This window comes from Heptranchias perlo, chromosome 14 (genome assembly GCF_035084215.1).
Source record: "Heptranchias perlo isolate sHepPer1 chromosome 14, sHepPer1.hap1, whole genome shotgun sequence".
NCBI classification, from domain to species: Eukaryota; Metazoa; Chordata; class Chondrichthyes; order Hexanchiformes; family Hexanchidae; genus Heptranchias; species Heptranchias perlo.
The window spans coordinates 35,467,654-35,485,035 of record NC_090338.1 but is presented as its reverse complement, the minus strand read 5'-3'; the positions used below and the strand labels follow the sequence as shown (position 1 = coordinate 35,485,035).

The 17,382-nt window shown below is 44.4% G+C and overlaps 1 protein-coding gene across 3 annotated transcripts in view; it reads left to right on the top strand.

Moving 5' to 3' along the window:
* Positions 1 to 17,382, top strand: part of LOC137332428 (kelch-like protein 3) — a 128,283-nt gene that overhangs the window by 40,585 nt on the left and 70,316 nt on the right. For all 3 annotated transcript variants that reach the window (XM_067996254.1, XM_067996252.1, XM_067996253.1), the window contains exon 5: positions 1,797 to 1,959. In XM_067996254.1, coding sequence (XP_067852355.1) covers positions 1,797 to 1,959 — 163 coding nt within the window. The remainder of the gene's footprint in view (positions 1 to 1,796; positions 1,960 to 17,382) is intronic.

The following is a 17,382-nucleotide window of genomic DNA, read 5'->3' as shown; positions in this document are numbered from 1 at the left end:
GATGAACCTTTGCTAAAAGGTTCAAAAAATGTTTCACTTCACTACTGAAATACAAGTGGCTCTGTGCATTCAATGATGTCATTTCGTATCAGTAAGTGATGATTGTGAATTCTACGATCTCCTTTGATGCCCATGAATGTATGAGTTCAGTTTAGTTTGAGTAGAGACGTTGATAGGACTTTAAATTCCAAGAAAGTTATTCAGTGAATTGCCTACAGTACAAGGGAAGGTCGCAGGGCTATTCTGTGCATTATGTGTACAACACATGGAGGATTTACAGCTATTGTCTTTTTTGTATATGGAAAACCAACCTCAGTTATTCTGTGAACTGTGTGTACATCATATGGGTGATTATAGGGTGCATTGTGTCTACGTAGAAATTACAGCACAGAAGGAGGCCATTTGTCCTACTGCACTGGTTCTAGCTCTTCAGCTAGAGCTATTGGAATAGTTGAGTCTGGAGTTGACATAAGGGGTGGATGAGGGTTTTGGCAGCAGATGGGGCTGAGGCAGGGGCGCAGACGGGCGATGTTACGGATCTGGAAGCAGCCGGTGTTTGTGATGGAGAGAATATGGTATTAGATGCTCAGCTTGGGGTCAAATAAGACTCTGAGGCTGCGAACAGCCTGGTTCAACCTGAGACAGGGGGATGCAATCGGTGGCGAGGGTATGGAGTTTGTGGTGGAGACAGAGAACAATAGCTTCAGTCTTCCCAGCGTTTAACTAAATGAAATTATGGCCCATCCAGGACTGGATGTCGGACAAGTAGTATGACAACACAGGCAGTGGAGGGGTCAAGAGAGGTGTTGGAGAGGTAGAGCTGGGTCTCATCAGAGTACATGTGGAAGCTGACCCCATGTCTTTGGATGATACCGCCATGGAGCAGTATGTAGACGAGGAAGAGGAGGAGGCCATGGAGAGAACGTTGGGGATTCCATAGGTAACTGTGTGGGGGTTAGAAGAGAAACTAGTGCTGGAAATGTTCTGACTACGATTGGATAGATAAGAGTGGAATCAAGTGAGGTCAGTCCCACTGAGCTGGACAACGGAAGAGAGGTGTTGGAGGAGGATGCTGTGTTCAAGGACTTTGGATAGAAAAGGGAGATTGAAGATGGATTAATAGTTTGCAAAGACAGAGCAGTCAAGCGTTTGGTTTTTTGGGGGAAGGGGTGATGAAGGCGGTTTTGAAAGGGAGGGGGAACACGCAAGCACACATGCGCGCATGCACATACACACACACACTCATTTCAATTGATGCCTCAGGCCCGAGACACAAGACTAGCCTATGCACAGGAAACTTCTATCAGATATTTCTACCATTAAATGTCCAATTTTGTAGTTGGGTTTAATAATTTTTCTTTGCAATTGTACAATTTGTTACGTTATGTTACTGTTGTCTGTACATACTGACCTGAATGAGCATGACCTAAATTGTAACACTCTGAATAATACCGCATTCACAATTTGTATATCAAGTTAATATGAATAAATGAAATGCTTCAGATCTATGGTTTATTTATTTTTTCTCCGATAAGAAATTTGCCCGTTACAGAGTGGCTTTTATTGTTGAGTATTATAAAATGAGATTTAGCTGTTTGTAGTGATTTGTATTTTCACAATGATGGGATTAAAGCACGACCAGTCTCTTGTGGTCTCTACAGTTAAATATAATCGGATAAGTTTATTTGTGTTGTGTACTTGACTCTGCTGGAACTGAGAACTTTTTTCAGACCAGGGCTACACAATACACAATAGCTAGTGTTTGAATCTGATTTGTTTCTCATCTTTGCCTTTAGGTGTTGTTGCCTGCAGCCAGTCTGTTACAGCTAATGGACGTAAGGACTGCTTGTTGTGATTTTTTGCAATCCCAATTGCATCCAACCAACTGTCTAGGAATTCGGGCATTTGCAGACGTTCACACGTGCACAGAGCTGCTGAATGAAGCCAATGCATATGCAGGTAAGCAGTGTTTACTTTGGTTTTCTTTGTTCTGTGCTTCGGTTTTAACAATGCAAATTTATTTTTGACCCTGCATTTTGAAATTGTAACCCAGTTTTGACCCTTCCAAGTCAATGTCAATGTCAGTGTCAACTGTCAACCTGCTTATGGCCCCAAAATCACCCTGTGTCTACAGAGGGAGTCCAAAAAGTGAATCGTGGTGTTGGAGCAGTGGGAACGAGGTCTTAGGATCTGGGTGGGGATTGGTGCCAGGGTACTGGAGTGGGGGAGGTCCAAGGGTCCTCAAGAAGTGGAGTGAGGGGTCGTGGAACATTGGGGGAAGCATGTAGCTCATTTAATGCCATTCTCAGCTGACAACCAGCACCAACATAGAGGGGCCACTTCTCAGAGACAGGCTTGTTGGGGAGATTGTAAGGGTGTGGTATAAGGGGGTAGAGATATACGATAGAGATATAAGAACTACACGATGACGGACACCTTGGTAGAGGCACTTTCAGTCTACGTGACTGTTGGGGGGGGGCCTCAACCCCAAATATAGCAAGTCAACCACTGAATGAATTAAAGGCAGTAGAAGGAGGTGAGGCCACATTTTATAGGTTGCTTTCTCCTCAATGTTACCGTTGCCTTACTCTCCCCTTAATACTGTCAGATCATAACCCCACCCCACCCCACCCCACGCCCAATGCTGCCTGTCAATGTCTCCTTGCTCCCAATACTCCAGGACTTCTCCCACTAGTTCTTTAAGACCACCTAGGACTCTCATCCCCAGATTCTGGGATCCCTTGCCAACTTCTCCCAAAACCATTAGACACCTCACAGTACACCTAGGACTCGCCTCCGCTGCTCCGAAATCCCAAACCCCATCCTTCCCTTCCTGCCAGACCCCAGGATATCACTTACATTGCTCCCACGTTCTAAGAACCCCCCTGCTCAGTGCTCTTGTTCCAGGATCCCTCTCCTAATGCCTCAGTATCTTAGAAATGATTTCCCCACTGATTCCATACCTATAGATCCACACTCAATTCTTTCACCAACTCCCCCCCCCCCCCCCCCCCACCCCCCACCCTGAGAGAAAACACACACACACACACACACACACACACACACACAGCTATCTGTCATCTTATTTTTCCTTCACTTAAAAAATATAGGATAAAAATTGTGTATGTAACAAAATCAACATATAATAATAATAATAATCAAGGCAACCGGTTTACATTTTAATGGAAAAATGGACCATGAGCAACTATGGGAGATCCACCAGTATATAAACAGTTTTCAGTCCGTCATACTTTAGACATCTCAGCCCCAATCTTAACTCCCAGCCAGGAGTCACGCAGGCAGGGACTGAGGCAGTACGGCGAACCGCTCGCCCCTCTGCAGCTCGAGGCTCGGGAGATTTGAACTCCCAAGCCTCGTTTGCTTAGTCTCCTGTCAGTTCCCGAATCTGGTGGTAAGCAGTCGTTGGCCAGTGGACAGGAGCAGGATTTTGGACGGCAGGAGGCCACCACTAGGTACCCGAAGGAGCACTTCCTGGCAATCGCATAAGTGGCTGGGAAAGGGCCCAGGGGGGCATCGAGGTCAGGGGAGCGAGAGGAAAGCAGGGACGGTCCAAGGTTTCCTTTTGGGCCTGGAGGAGAACTCCTGCTCCTTTCAGCCAACAAGGAAATTAAAAACAAAATAAAAAACACTTGCCTATCTTGGGCCTCTTCTGTCCCTGACTCCTTTTATCGCCAGGTTGGCATGGCGGGAAGTCATAATGGCTGGAATATAAAGCTGATTGTGTCCCAGCACCTCGACCAGCTCCATCAGCAGTAAAGGAAGATTGTTCTCCAATGCCACCTACAATGCCACCAATCACAAAGATTGGTGGCATTGTAAGCAGTGTAGATGAAAACATAAAATTACAAAGCGATATTGATAGATTAGGTGAATGGGCGAAACTGTGGCAAATGGAATTCAATGTAGACAAATGTGAGGTCATCCACTTTGGATCAAAAAAGGATAGAACAGGGTACTTTCTAAATGGTAAAAAGTTAAAAACAGTGGATGTCCAAAGGGACCTAGGGGTTCAGGTACATAGATCATTGAAGTGTCATGAACAGGTGCAAAAAATAATCAATAAGGCTAATGGAATGCTGGCCTTTATATCTAGAGGACTGGAGTACAACGGGGGGGGCAGAAGTTATGCTGCAGCTATACAAAACCCTGGTTAGACCGCACCTGGAGTACTGTGAGCAGTTCTGGGCACCACACCTTCGGAAGGACATATTGGCTTTGGAGGGAGTGCAGCGTAGGTTTACTAGAATGATGCCCGGACTTCAAGGGTTAAGTTACGAGGCAAGATTACATAAATTGGGGTTGTATTCTCCAGAGTTTCGAAGGTTAAGGGGTGATCTGATCGAAGTTTATAAGTTATTAAGGGGAACGGATAGGGTGGATAGAGAGAAACTATTTCCGCTGGTTGGGGATTCTAGGAGTAGGGGGCACAGTCTAAAAATTAGAGCCAGACCTTTCAGGAGTGAGATTAGAAAACATTTCTACACACAAAAGTTTGGAACTCTCTTCCGCAAACGGCAATTGATACTAGCTCAATTGCTAAATTTAAATGTGAGATAGATAGCTTTTTGGCAATCAAAGGTATTAAGGGATATGGGCCAAAGGCGGGTATATGGAGTTAGATCACAGATCAGCCATGATCTTATCAAATGGCGGAGCAGGCACGAGGGGCTGAATGGCCTACTCCTGTTCCTATGTTCCTATCTGTCAGTCTGATCACCATATCAAGTGAAATTGGTTGCTTCTCCTCTATCCTCGGCCTTTCCTCTTGCTCATTTACATACTTGCCCCTTGGCAACATCATCCAAACACATGAGGTCAGCTTCCATATAGAAACAAACAACACCCATCCCTACCTCTCCAACAACACTCTCAACCCCACACCGACTCTGTTGTCAGACTGTTCGTCCAATAGGCATAGTCTTGGATAAGCCCTAATTTCCTTCAGTTAAACGTTGGGAAAATCAAAGGCATTGTCTTTGGCCCCTGGCACAAACTCCATACCCTTGTCACCAACTCAATCCTCTTCCCTGGCCAGTATCTCAAATTGAACCAGACCAGAATTGAGTTTGACTTCATATCCTCTCCAAGACAAAGACTGCCTATTCTACCTCCATAACATCACCCACCTCCACCCCCGTCATTTTCCACTGAAACCCTCATCCATGTCTTTGTCACCTCCAGACTCGACTATTCCGGACTCGACTATTCCATCCTCCATAAACTTAAGCTCATCCAAAACCCTGCTGCTCGAATCCTATTCTCACTGCCTTACGTTAGCTCCCAGTCCCCCCATGACTCAAATTGAAAATTCTTATCCTCATGTTTGAATCCCTTCATAGCCTTGCCCCACCCTATCACTGAAGCCTTTCAGTGCTATACCCCCCTCCCCAAACTCTCTGTTCCTCTGACTCTGGCCTCTTGTGCAGGCATTCAAGGGGTGATTCAAGGGGTTCAGAGTGATCATGTTCCCACAAAGAAAAAGGATGGGGCTGCCAAATCTAGACCCCCCTGGATGTCAAGGAGCATACAGGGTAAGATAAGGCAGAAAAGGAAAGCTTATGTCAGACACAGAGAACTAAATACTACAGAAAGCCTAAAGGAGTATCCAAAGTGCAGGGGGTGAAATTAAAAAGGAAATTAGGAAAACAAAGAGAGGGCATGAAAAAAAATTGGCAAGTATAATCAAGGAAAACCCAAAGATGTTTTATAAATAATTAAGAGAAAGACGATAACTAAGGATAGAGTAGGGCCTATTAGAGACCAAAAAGTAACCTATGTGTGAAGGCGGAAGATGTTGGTATGGTTCTTAATGATTACTTTGCGTCTGTCTTCATAAAAGAGGGGGACGATGCAGACATTGTAGTTGAGGAGGAGTGTGAAATATTGGATGGGATAAACATAGTGAGAGAAGAAATATTAAGGGGATTAGCATTTTTGAAAGTAGATAAATCACCAGGGCCGGATGAAATGTATCCCAGGATGTGAAAAGAAGTAAGGGAGGAAATAGCGGAGGCTCTGACCATCATTTTCCAATCCTCATTGGATACAGGCATGGTGCTGGAGGATTGGAGGACTGCTAACGTTGTACCGTTGTTTAAAAAGGGAGCGAGGGATCGACCGAGTAATTACAGGCCAGTCAGTATAACCTCGGTGGTGGGCAAATTATTGGAATCAATTCTGAGGGACAGGATAAACTGTCACTTAGAAAGGCACGGAGTAATCAGCATGGATTTGTTAAGGGAAGGTCATGTCTAACTAACTTGATTGAATTTTTTGAGGAGATAACAAGGAGGGTCGATGAGAGTAGTGTATTTGATGTAGTCTACATGGATTTTAACAAGGCTTTTGACAAGGTCTCACGTGGCAGACTGGTCGAAAAAGTACAAGTCCATGGGATTCAAGGGAGAGTGGCAAGTTGGATCCAAAATTGGCTCAGTGGTAGGAAACAAAGGGTAATGGTCGACGGGTGTTTTTGTGGCTGGAAGGCTGTTTCCCTGGGGTTCCGCAGGGCTCAGTACTAGGTCCCTTGCTCTTTGTGGTGTATATTAATGAATTGGAGTTAAATGTAGGGGGTATGATTAAGAAGTTTGTAGATGATACATAAATTGGCCGTGTGGTTGATATTGAGGAGGAAAGCTGTAGACTGCAGGAAGATATCAATGGACTGGTCAGGTGGGCAGGAAAGTGGCAAATGGAATTCAATCCAGAGAAGTGTAAGGTAATGCATTTGGGGAGAGCAAACAAGGCAAGGGAATACACAATAAATGGGAGGATACTGAAAGGTGTAGAGGAAGTGAGGGATCTTGGAGTGCATGTCCACAGATCCCTGAAGGTAGCACGACAGACGACAGGTAGATAAGGTGGTCAAGAAAGCATATGGAATACTTTCCTTTATTAGCCGAGACATAGAATATAAGTGCAGGGAGGTTGTGCTGGAACTGTATAAAACACTGGTCAGGCCACAGCTTGAGTACTGGGTACAGTTCTGGTCACCACATTACAGGAAGGATGTAATTGCACTAGAGAGGGTACAGAGGAGATTTATGAGGATGTTGCCAGGACTGGAGAATTTTAGCTATGAGGAAAGATTGGATAGGCTGGGGTTGTTCTCTTTAGAACAGTGGAGGCTGAGGGGTGATTTAAATGAGGTGTACAAAATTATGAGGGGCCTATTTCCCTTAGTAGAGAGGTCAATAACCAGGAGGCATAGATTTAAAGTGATTGGTAGAAGGATTAGAGGGGAGCTGAGGAAAGATTTTTTCACCCAGAGGGTGGTGGGGGTGTGGAACTCACTGCCTGAAAGGCTGGTCGAGGCAGAAACCCTCAACTCATTTAAAAAGTACCTGGATGTGCACCTGAAGTGCCGTAACCTACAAAGTTACGGGCCAAGTGCTGGAAAGTGGGATTAGGCTGGGTGGCTTATTTTCAGCCAGCGCGGACATGATGGGCCAAATGGCCTCCGTCTGTATGGTAAATTTTTTATGATTCTATGATCACCCCCCCCTTTCCCCTACCATTAACGGCCGTGTCTCCAGCCGCTGATTCCCCACACTCTGGAATTCCCTACCTGAATCTCTCTGCTGCTCCATCTCCCTCTCTTCAAAACCTATCTCTTTGACCAAGCTTTGGTTACCCCTCCTAATATCTTTGGCATGCATTGTTTTGATTACACCTCTGTGATTGCTTTGGGATATTTTTCTATGTTAAAAATGCTGTGAAAATACAAGTTGTTATTGTAATTTACCATTAGAAGTAAATACTGTACTTGTGGATTAGCACTAAGTGTGTACTGTTTATACAGTTATCACCATAGTCACGTTCTTTGTCTACTACAAAATTTCCTTTTTCAAAACTTTCTGAAGTAAAACCTACACAATATTCTGCTTTATTTATCCCAGCTTCATGAGGACTTGAAGGTTTAGGAAAAAAAATCATTCAAAGACGGTTGTAATAATAGTGAAGAATTAACTGTCATTTTTCAAGAGGTTTTCAAAGAAGCATTTAAATTAATTTTCTGAAAAATACTTGGAGTTGCTTTGTGAAGGAACATGAGTGGAAAAATTAGTTACTTGAACTGATAGTTATAACTTGTACGGTTCTATGGAAAGGCAGAAAAGAAATTGACTTCAACGCTCCTGGGTTAGGGAGGGGAAAATCAAACAATGTTCCTGCTCCTGATTGAATTTAAACTGCAAGGCTTGATCTCCAAGGTATCTCCACATACAATACTCCCTTCATTGCAAGTCTCTCTTTTATAGCGTGCCTTTGTTTCTACAAAGCTAGCGCATTGTGGCTTTTAATGACCTGTAATGTTCTGTATTCTTTCACTATAATGTATGGATTGTTTTAATCACAAGCTTCTATTGTATGTCCCAACAAAAAGGGATTATGTGTTCTATAAACGTTCCACCTTTCTTTGGTACTGTACAATATGCTGAATAGGTTAGAACAAATTTCACTGAGAAGGTGGTTTGATTGTGGATAAATTGTTCAAGCCATGTGACTTGCCACACCAAGATGTATTTCTATTTGTTTAGTAGTTAGGAAGCCATTTCTTGAATCCAACTGGTCTGCTGCAAAATCTCTGGTACCACAGGTCGATGTTAATGGTACTGGGTCCTCTGTAATACATGATTTTACAAGCACTACATGATGCAATTAACATTCTTTGGGTTTTGTTTAAAAATCAAAATTAGACCCATATATGCCACTGCACTCCCAAAGGCTGATTTTTACTTACTCTTAGCTTTAAACATTGATCATAAAAGCTTGCTATTTTTTTTAACCGATTTTATTTAATCTGAAGAATAGTGTATTTTGTCCTTGCTGGAAGAGAGCTGCTATCAGTTTAGGACAGGTCTGGGTTCAAAGACAAAGTTGAAAGAAATCTAGGTATTAGTAGGCTTAGTATGTAGTACATTCAATCAATAATGCAAGTAGAATACTGAGCATTATTAAATAATGCTTAAACTCTGCAACATTCTGGTTAGGCCAGCCTTGACTACGTCTAATACAGCCTGAGACATTGGAAGGAGGGGGATGGAATTGGTGACAAAGGCATGGAGTTTGTGGTGGGGGCTGAACACAAATGCTTCGGTCTTCCCAATGTTTAACTGGAGGAAATTGTGGCTCATCCAAGACTGGATGCCGGACAAACAGTATGACAACACAGAAGCAGTGGAGGGGTCAAGAGAGTTGGTGGAGAGGTAGAGTTGATGTTAGCGTATATGTGGAAGCTGATCCGATGACTGCAGATTATGTTGCTGAAGTGCAGTTTTTAATGAGGAAGAAGAGATGGCCAACGATAGATCCTTGGGGAACTCTGGAGGTAATGATGCAGCGGCAGGAAGAGAAGCCATTTCTGGAGATGCTCTGCCTATAATTGGATAGCTTGGAGTGGAAACAAGTGGAGGCAATCCTACGAAGCTGGCATCTTCTGCTCTCTAGCATTGCAGCTGTTCATCACCCTAGTCCAATTATCCTCCACCTTCTAAACCTGCTAACCCGATGATGTACTTGGTCTTTACTCCCTGTGTGAAGATCGATTAGTAAAATGTTAGAAACCTTGCATCTTTGTGCACTTCCTGCCAGCTTTTTCCATTATAAGTTCCTGTATCCACATTTATAATGGAAATTTCCTATGTAAACTTGTTATTGTAATTACACTTTTCTCCCATTGGCAGGACTGCAGCACCACTACTGGTGGGAGGCTGTAATTACAGTATGATAAATTTACTAGGCTGTTTCCATTATAAATATGGACATAGGAATTTATTTTGAAAATTTAAAAATAAGGATAGAATGTCTGACTTTAAAATGGAGATTGAATTATGCCTTTGTGCCCTGGTCCAATTATTCCCCTGAAGACTACATTTTGCTTTAGTTTTTCTCTAACCATGGAGTCAACTTTCTTCAACAGCAGATCAGTGGGTGATTTTTCTGTGCTTGGTGATTGGCTTAAAAACGCATCACACCAGGTCTCCACTTTCCGTAAGTTACTCCAGGATTTCTGGATTTCTCTGAGGGTAGAGGGAAGCATGTCTTCACCTGCAATAGAAACAGGCTGCCATGATAATGAGGTGGGAAGGGGTGTTCCCATCTTACCGCCTCATTTTCCTCCTGTAGTGCCAGAAGCGTGCTATTTTGAGGGGCGCCCAGATGGCGTGTGCCTTAGGCCCTACGTTCACCCCCACTAAAATTGGATGATCGGAGAGAGTCGGACAGAAAAGACCCGAGACCCAAAGTGACCGAAATCAGCCCCGAAGGACTTCAGGTTGCAGTTTTTAGACAGCAATGAGAAGGCCCCAACAACAGTGGCCTTCCTGTTTCTGAAGCCCCCTCAGCAGTTGACTTTCCTCCCCCTTCCAGGTGCTAGTCTTTGCCAGAGAGCAGTCTTATTTCGAGGCCCGAGTCCAGAAATGCAAGTGAATTCAAGTTATTGCAGGCGGCACGTAGTTCAGGCGCGGTCCGCTTGTCTCTCGCTCGTCACGCGGATGACAGGAAAATTGGCCCTTAGTTTTCTCATATCACTGTAAAAGTCAGCTTCTGCAAAATGTGCAAAGATGCACAAATTGAATTATGAATAAAAAATCCAGGTTAGGTTTGACTGTTTTATGAATCTCAATGGCCTGACAAATGGGTTTGGGGTTAATGTAAAATTTTACAGTGCTGCCTAACTTCTGACAGTACTTTGGTTAGATGGTGTACAGGTTTGCTCTGCCATTCTCTGAGTGCTTGCAGACCAAGTGCTTTGGCACATGTCTTGAGGAAAAAGCCATGATCTTCTGTTGGTTTCTGGATGGAACTGAGGCAGATCATTGGATGGGTTTTGCGCTCTGATGTGTCGCCGCCCATTTTCCTATCCATTGGATTTCATTCTGGCAACATTCATTTTGCTTGCCCATAAATGGACAGGCGTTTAGTAATAATATGCAAATGATGGCAATAGGTCATCCCAAATATTTTTCATCATTTGCACAATAGGAAGGTTAGAAGCAAGGGATGTCTGTTGGTCCCTTGCTATCAAGCATTGCTATGGTCAGTGCAAGAGTCATTTATGGGTAGTGCTGTGGCCATTGGCAACATTACACTACAGTAGATATCGGGGACCTGTTGCAGTCATTCTCTGCTCCCATTACAGGCAGGCTTGCCAGTGGAGGCCAGAGTTCCTGCCAAAATTATGCATGTGACCCAAAAGCTAGCATATTGGTTGGAGTCGGGGTTAGGGATGCACTGTTGTTGCAGGCAGAAGATGCACCCCAATTCTGCTAATGTGGAAAATCTAGGCCAGTTTTTGCAATAAACCTAAAACAAATACAGATTCAGCTGTAAATAATGAAGATATATTTTGAAGTATTTTCTTGTTTAATGAATTTGCCTCTTTTGTGCAGTTTGTTACTGAAATGTGAAGGCTTACCACAAAGCGCAAGTGTTATTTCTCACATTGGGTCATTTGAACAGTGTTATTTTTGCTTAACTTCTAAAGTGCCCTTCAAGTCAAATTTTCCTTCGCATAAACTCAGCTCATTGCTGTGCCTTTGGGTTTCATTGGCCACTGCATTTCTACATTCTTTTATAAACTAAAATTAGCTCCGTCCCCAAATTTCCAGTGTTACCAAAAGATTTTCTTCCAAGAGAGAAACCTGGAAGGATGCTTGGTGGATCATGGCTGCCTCAACATTTTTTCCCTTTCCGACATGAGCAAAGCCTAAGAAAATTCTAGTCTGAAGATTTGTACTCCCCTGACTAAGTCCTCAGAAAAGCCCCCGGCTTAATTTCAACGAAAGGAATTTGGCTAAAACACAAGTGCCAAAGTTTTATAGGTGAATTATTAAACCTCACAAGTGGAAAAACCTACAACATTTTTAGAACATAAAATGAAATGTTTTATTTATTAATGCTTTTTGCAGCAGGAGGTGATGTCACCAGCATAGAAATATGATTGTTTTTTCCAAATCTGAGATTGTGTCCCAGGTAACACTCTGATTCCATAAGTACGTTCATCAGGGAGGCTGTCCAAGTAACTCGTAAGATAAGGCATTGAGTAAGCTATTGTTAGCCCCACAACTTTTTTTTACTACATGTTGCAGTAGGATCTGTTTAAAGGCTTGCGCTATGTTCACAGTTTAGTCAATATTTTTCTAATTTTAATATTTATAGCTCAATTACCCTCTAGTCATGTTCTCCCAGTGGAAGTACACATATATATGATTTATATTTTTAGACTGAACTACGTGATACTTTCACCACTAGCATGTGGGGTTGAATCCAACCCAGATTGATGGGCTAAAGTCTCTTAATTGTTTTGGTTATAAATGTCCTAATTGAAATGATCTTGGGGTAGCCGAAACTCATTTTTTGTGGTGGGAGCTTGCAGTACGAAACTAGATTATTGTTACAAAATTGGCAATCTCACTCAGATTGATGATATGGGAAATGGAATATCATAGTAGTGCAGTAAGGGTGCTCTTCGGATGGCTGGTGGAAAGTTGAGACAGCTTTTCTTTGTATCCCGCTATGTTAGACTTGGTGCTGTCACTGCATGCATGCACGCATACACTTGACAGTGGTGCTGGAGAGCCCCGCGGCTTTGGATGATGTCGCCAGGGTAGCATGCAAGGTGGGAAGAGAAGCAATTGCTGGAGATGGGTTGTGGCTGTAATCGAACCAAGCGAGGGCAGTTCCACCGAGCAGTGGAGGAGAAGTGTTGAATGAGGATCATGTGAATGACTGTGTTGAAAATTAAAGAGGATGAGGAGGGATAATACACCACAGCCACAAAGAATCTCGTTTGTCAATTAGGTTAGTGCCCGAAGATGGAAACCTGAATTGGAGGGATTCAAACAGGGAGTTATGGGAGAGGTTTTTTTTATTCGTTAATGGGATGTGGGCGTCGCTGGCGAGGCCAACATTTATTGCCCATCCCTAATTGCCCTTGAGAAGGTGGTGGTGAGCCGCCTTCTTTAACCGCTGCAGTCCGTGTGGTGAAGGTTCTCCCACAATGCTGTTAGGAAGGGAGTTCCAGGATTTTGACCCAGCAACGATGAAGGAACATCGATATATTTCCAAGTCGGGATGGTTTGTGACTTGGAGGGGAACGTGCAGATGGTATTGTCCCTTGTCATTCTAGGTGGTAGAGGTCGTGGATTTGGGAGGTGCTGTCGAAGGATCCTTGGCGAGTTGCTGCAGTGCATCCTGTGGATGGTACACACTGCAGCCACTGTGCGCCGGTGGTGAAGGGAGTGAATGTTTAGGGTGGTAGATGGGGTGCCAATCAAGCGGGCTGCTTTGTCCTGCATGGTGTCCAGCTTCTTGAGTGTTGTTGGAGCTGCACTCATCCAGGCAAGTGGAGAGTATTCCATCACTCTCCCGACTTGTACCTTGTGGATGGTGGAAAGGCTTTGGGGAGTCAGGAGGTGAGTCACTCGCCGCAGAATACCCAGCCTTTGACCTGCTGTTGTAGCCACAGTATTTATATATGCATGCATGCTAAACAGCGGAAGCAACATGCTATAGACAGAGTTAAGCGATTCCACAACCAATGGATCAGATCAAAGCTCTGCAGTCCTGCCACATCCAGTCATCAGTAGTGGTGGACAATTAAACAACTAATGGGAGGATGAGGCTCTGTAAATATCCCCATCCTCAATTATTTTTTAAAAATTTGTTCATGGGATGTGGGCGTCGCTGGCGAGGCCGGCATTTATTGCCCATCCCTAATTGCCCTTGAGAAGGTGGTGGTGAGCCGCCTTCTTGAACCGCTGCAGTCAGTGTAGTGACGGTTCTCCCACAATGCTGTTAGGAAGGGAGTTCCAGGATTTTGACCCAGCGACGATGAAGGAACGGCGATATATTTCCAAGTCGGGATGGTGTGTGACTTGGAGGGGAACGTGCAGGTGGTGTTGTTCCCATGTACCTGCTGCTCTTGTCCTTCTAGGTGGTAGAGGTCGCAGGTTTGGGAGGTGCTGTCGAAGAAGCCTTGGCGAAGGGAGTGAATGTTTAGGGTGGTGGATGGGGTGCCAATCAAGCGGGCTGCTTTATCTTGGATGGTGTCGAGCTTTTTGAGTGTTGTTGGAGCTGCACTCATCCAAGCAAGTGGAGAGTATTCCATCACACTCCTGACTTGTGCCTTGTAGATGGAGAAAAGGCTTTGGGGAGTCAGGAGGTGAGTCACTCGCTGCAGAATACCCAGCCTCTAACCTGCTCTCGTAGCCACAGTATTTATATGGCTGGTCCAGTTAAGTTTCTGGTCAATGGTGACCCCCAGGATGTTGATGGTGGGGGATTTGGCGATGGTATTGCCGTTGAATGTCAAGGGGAGGTGGTTAGACTCTCTCTTGTTGGAGATGGTCATTGCCTGGCACTTATCTGGCGCGAATGTTACTTGCCACATATCAGCCCAAGCCTGGATGTTGTCCAGGTCTTGCTGCATGCGGGCTCGGACTGCTTCATTATTTGAGGGGTTGCGAATGGAACTGAACACTGTGCAATCATCAGCGAACATCCCCATTTCTGACCTTATGATGGAGGGAAGGTCATTGATGAAGCAGCTGAAGATGGTTGGGCCTAGGACAATGTCCTGGGGCTGAGATGATTGGCCTCCAACAACCACTACCATCTTCCTTTGTGCTAGGTATGACTCCAGCCACTGGAGAGTTTTCCCCCTGATTCCCATTGACTTCAATTTTACTATGGCTCGTTAGTGCCACACTCGGTCAAATGCTGCCTTGATGTCAAGGGCAGTCACTCTCACCTCGCCGCTGGTCGTACCTTCACCATGTTGGCACCTCATTTTTAGGTAGGCCTGGTGCTGCTCCTGGCGTGCTCTTCTACACTCCTCATTGAACCAGGGTTGATCCCCTGGCTTGTTGGTAATGGTAGAGTGAGGAATATGCCGGGCCATGAGGTTACAGATTGTGCTGGAATACAATTCTGCTGCTGCTGATGGCCCACAACACCTCATGGATGCCCAGTTTTGAGTTGCTAGACCTGTTCTGAATCTATCCCATTTAGCACAGTAGTAGTGCCAGACAACATGTTGGATGGTATCCTCAGTGCGAAGACAGGACTTCGTCTCCACGAGGACTGTGTGGTGGTCACTCCTACCAATACTGTCATGGACAGATGCATCTGCGACAGGTAGATTGGTGAGGACGAGGTCAAGTAAGTTTTTCCCTCGTGTTGGTTCGCTCACCACCTGCCGCAGGCCCAGTCTGCCAGCTGTGTCCTTCAGGACTCGGGCATCTCGGTCAGTCATGGTGCTACCAAGCCACTCTTGGTGATGGACGTTGAAGTCCCCCACCCAGAGTACATTCTGTGCCCTTGCTCCTCTCAGTGCTTCCTCCAAGTGATGTTCAACATGGAGGAGGACTGATTCATCAGCTGAGGGAGGGCAGTAGGTGGTAATCAGCAGGAGGTTTCCTTGCCCATGTTTGACCTGATGCCCTGAGATTTCATGGGGTCCTGAGTCAATGTTGAGGACTCCCAGAGCCACTCCCTTCTGACTGTATATCACTGTACCGCCACCTCTGGTCGGTCTGTCCTGCCGGTGGGACAGAACATACCCAGGGGTGGTGATGGAAAAGTCTGGGACGTTGGCTTAAAGGTATGATTCTGTGAGTATGGCTGTGGGACAGCTCTCCCAATTTTGTCACAAGTCCCCAGATGTTAGTGAGGAGGACTTTGCAGGGTCGACTGGGCTTGGTTTGCCTTTGTCTCGTGGTCCAATACCGGGAGGTCCGTCCAGTTTTATTCTTATTATGACTTTTTTTAAGCAAGATTTTACAACTGAGTGGCTTGCTAGGCCATTTCAGATGGCGATTAAGAATCAACCACATTGCTGTGGGTCTGGAATCACATATGGGCCAGACCGGGTAAGGATGGCAGGTTTCCTTCCCTAAAGGACATTAGTGAACCAGATGGGTCTTCATGGCCACCATTACTGATACTAGTAATTTAATTCCAGATTTCATTTAATTAATTGAAATTTTAATTAATTGAATTTAAATTCCCCATCTGCCGTGGCGGGATTTGAATTCATGATTCCGGATTATTAGTCTAGGCTTCTAGATTACTAGTCCAGCAACATAACCACTATGCTACCATACCCTGTAGGTGAGAATGTATTCAGGAACCTTGGAAAGGAAAGGGAGTTGGTGACGAGACGGTACTTAGCGAGGAAAGAGGGATTGAGAATAGGCTTTTTGAGGATGAGAGTGATGGTGATTTTGAAAGCTATGGGGACAGTGTGTGACGAGAGATTGGCCTAAAATTATCTCATTATTTTCAAGAGGTAGTTAATTCTTTAGAAAACCAAAGGAAGTTGCGAAGGGTGAGTGATAAGAAGGGGAAATGGGCTCAAAAGTGACAGATGGAATTCAATGTCAGTAAATGTAAGGTGATACATTTTGGTTAAAAAAATGTTATTAATTATACTCTAAATGGAAATAGGCTTGGTGCTGTGGAAGAGCAGAGGGATTTGGGAGTACAGGTTCACAGCACATTTAAGGCAGCACCTGAGGTTGATAAAGCTGTAAAAAAAAATCTGAGGCACAGATCAGCCATGATTTAATTGAATGGCGGAACAGGCTCGAGGGGCGGAATGGTCTACTCCTGTTCCTATGTTCCTTTTTTTGTATTTGTATTTCCTCATACCAGGCAGCATCCTAGTGAATCTGTGTTGCACTCATTCTAAACCCTCAATGTCTTCCTATAGCGTGGAGCCCAGTATGGCACACAGTACTTTAACTGAGATCTTGTTAAGGTTTTTATATAGGCTCAGACTGTTTCTAGTAGTTGAGGGGTTTAGAATGAGATGCTGCATAAAAGATTAAATATAAGTGATTTAGAACAGAGGGCAGGAGAAACCTCTTTACACGGAGAGTTGTGAGGTTGTGGAATTCACTTCCAGGATTAATGAAGCAGAAACTCTGTCAACATTCAAGATTAGATTGCATAGGTGGATGAAGGAAAAGGGGTTGAAGGGATATGGGAACAGGGTGGGTAAATGTGATTAGAACAATTTGCGCATGTGGAGGGTAAGCGCCAAGAAGGACTGGTTGGGCCCAATGGCCTGGTTCTGTATTGTAACTTCTATGTATTTCTGTGATTTCAGACTAAGATCTGGTAAAGTTTCTGGAATACCCCAGAGCTGCCCAAGCAGTCGTATTTTAACCGTTCACTATCGAGTGACTGACTGTACTGTGAATAAGGAGTTTAGCTCCTCCCTGACTGATTTCAGGAGTGTGAGCAGTGAATTCCCTAGAATCTTTAGATCCCTTTTCAATTAATTGTGATATATCCTCCTTGTTTTTGCAGTGCTACAGTAAAATTCTACTGTCTTGAATTTTTAATCCCCTTTTA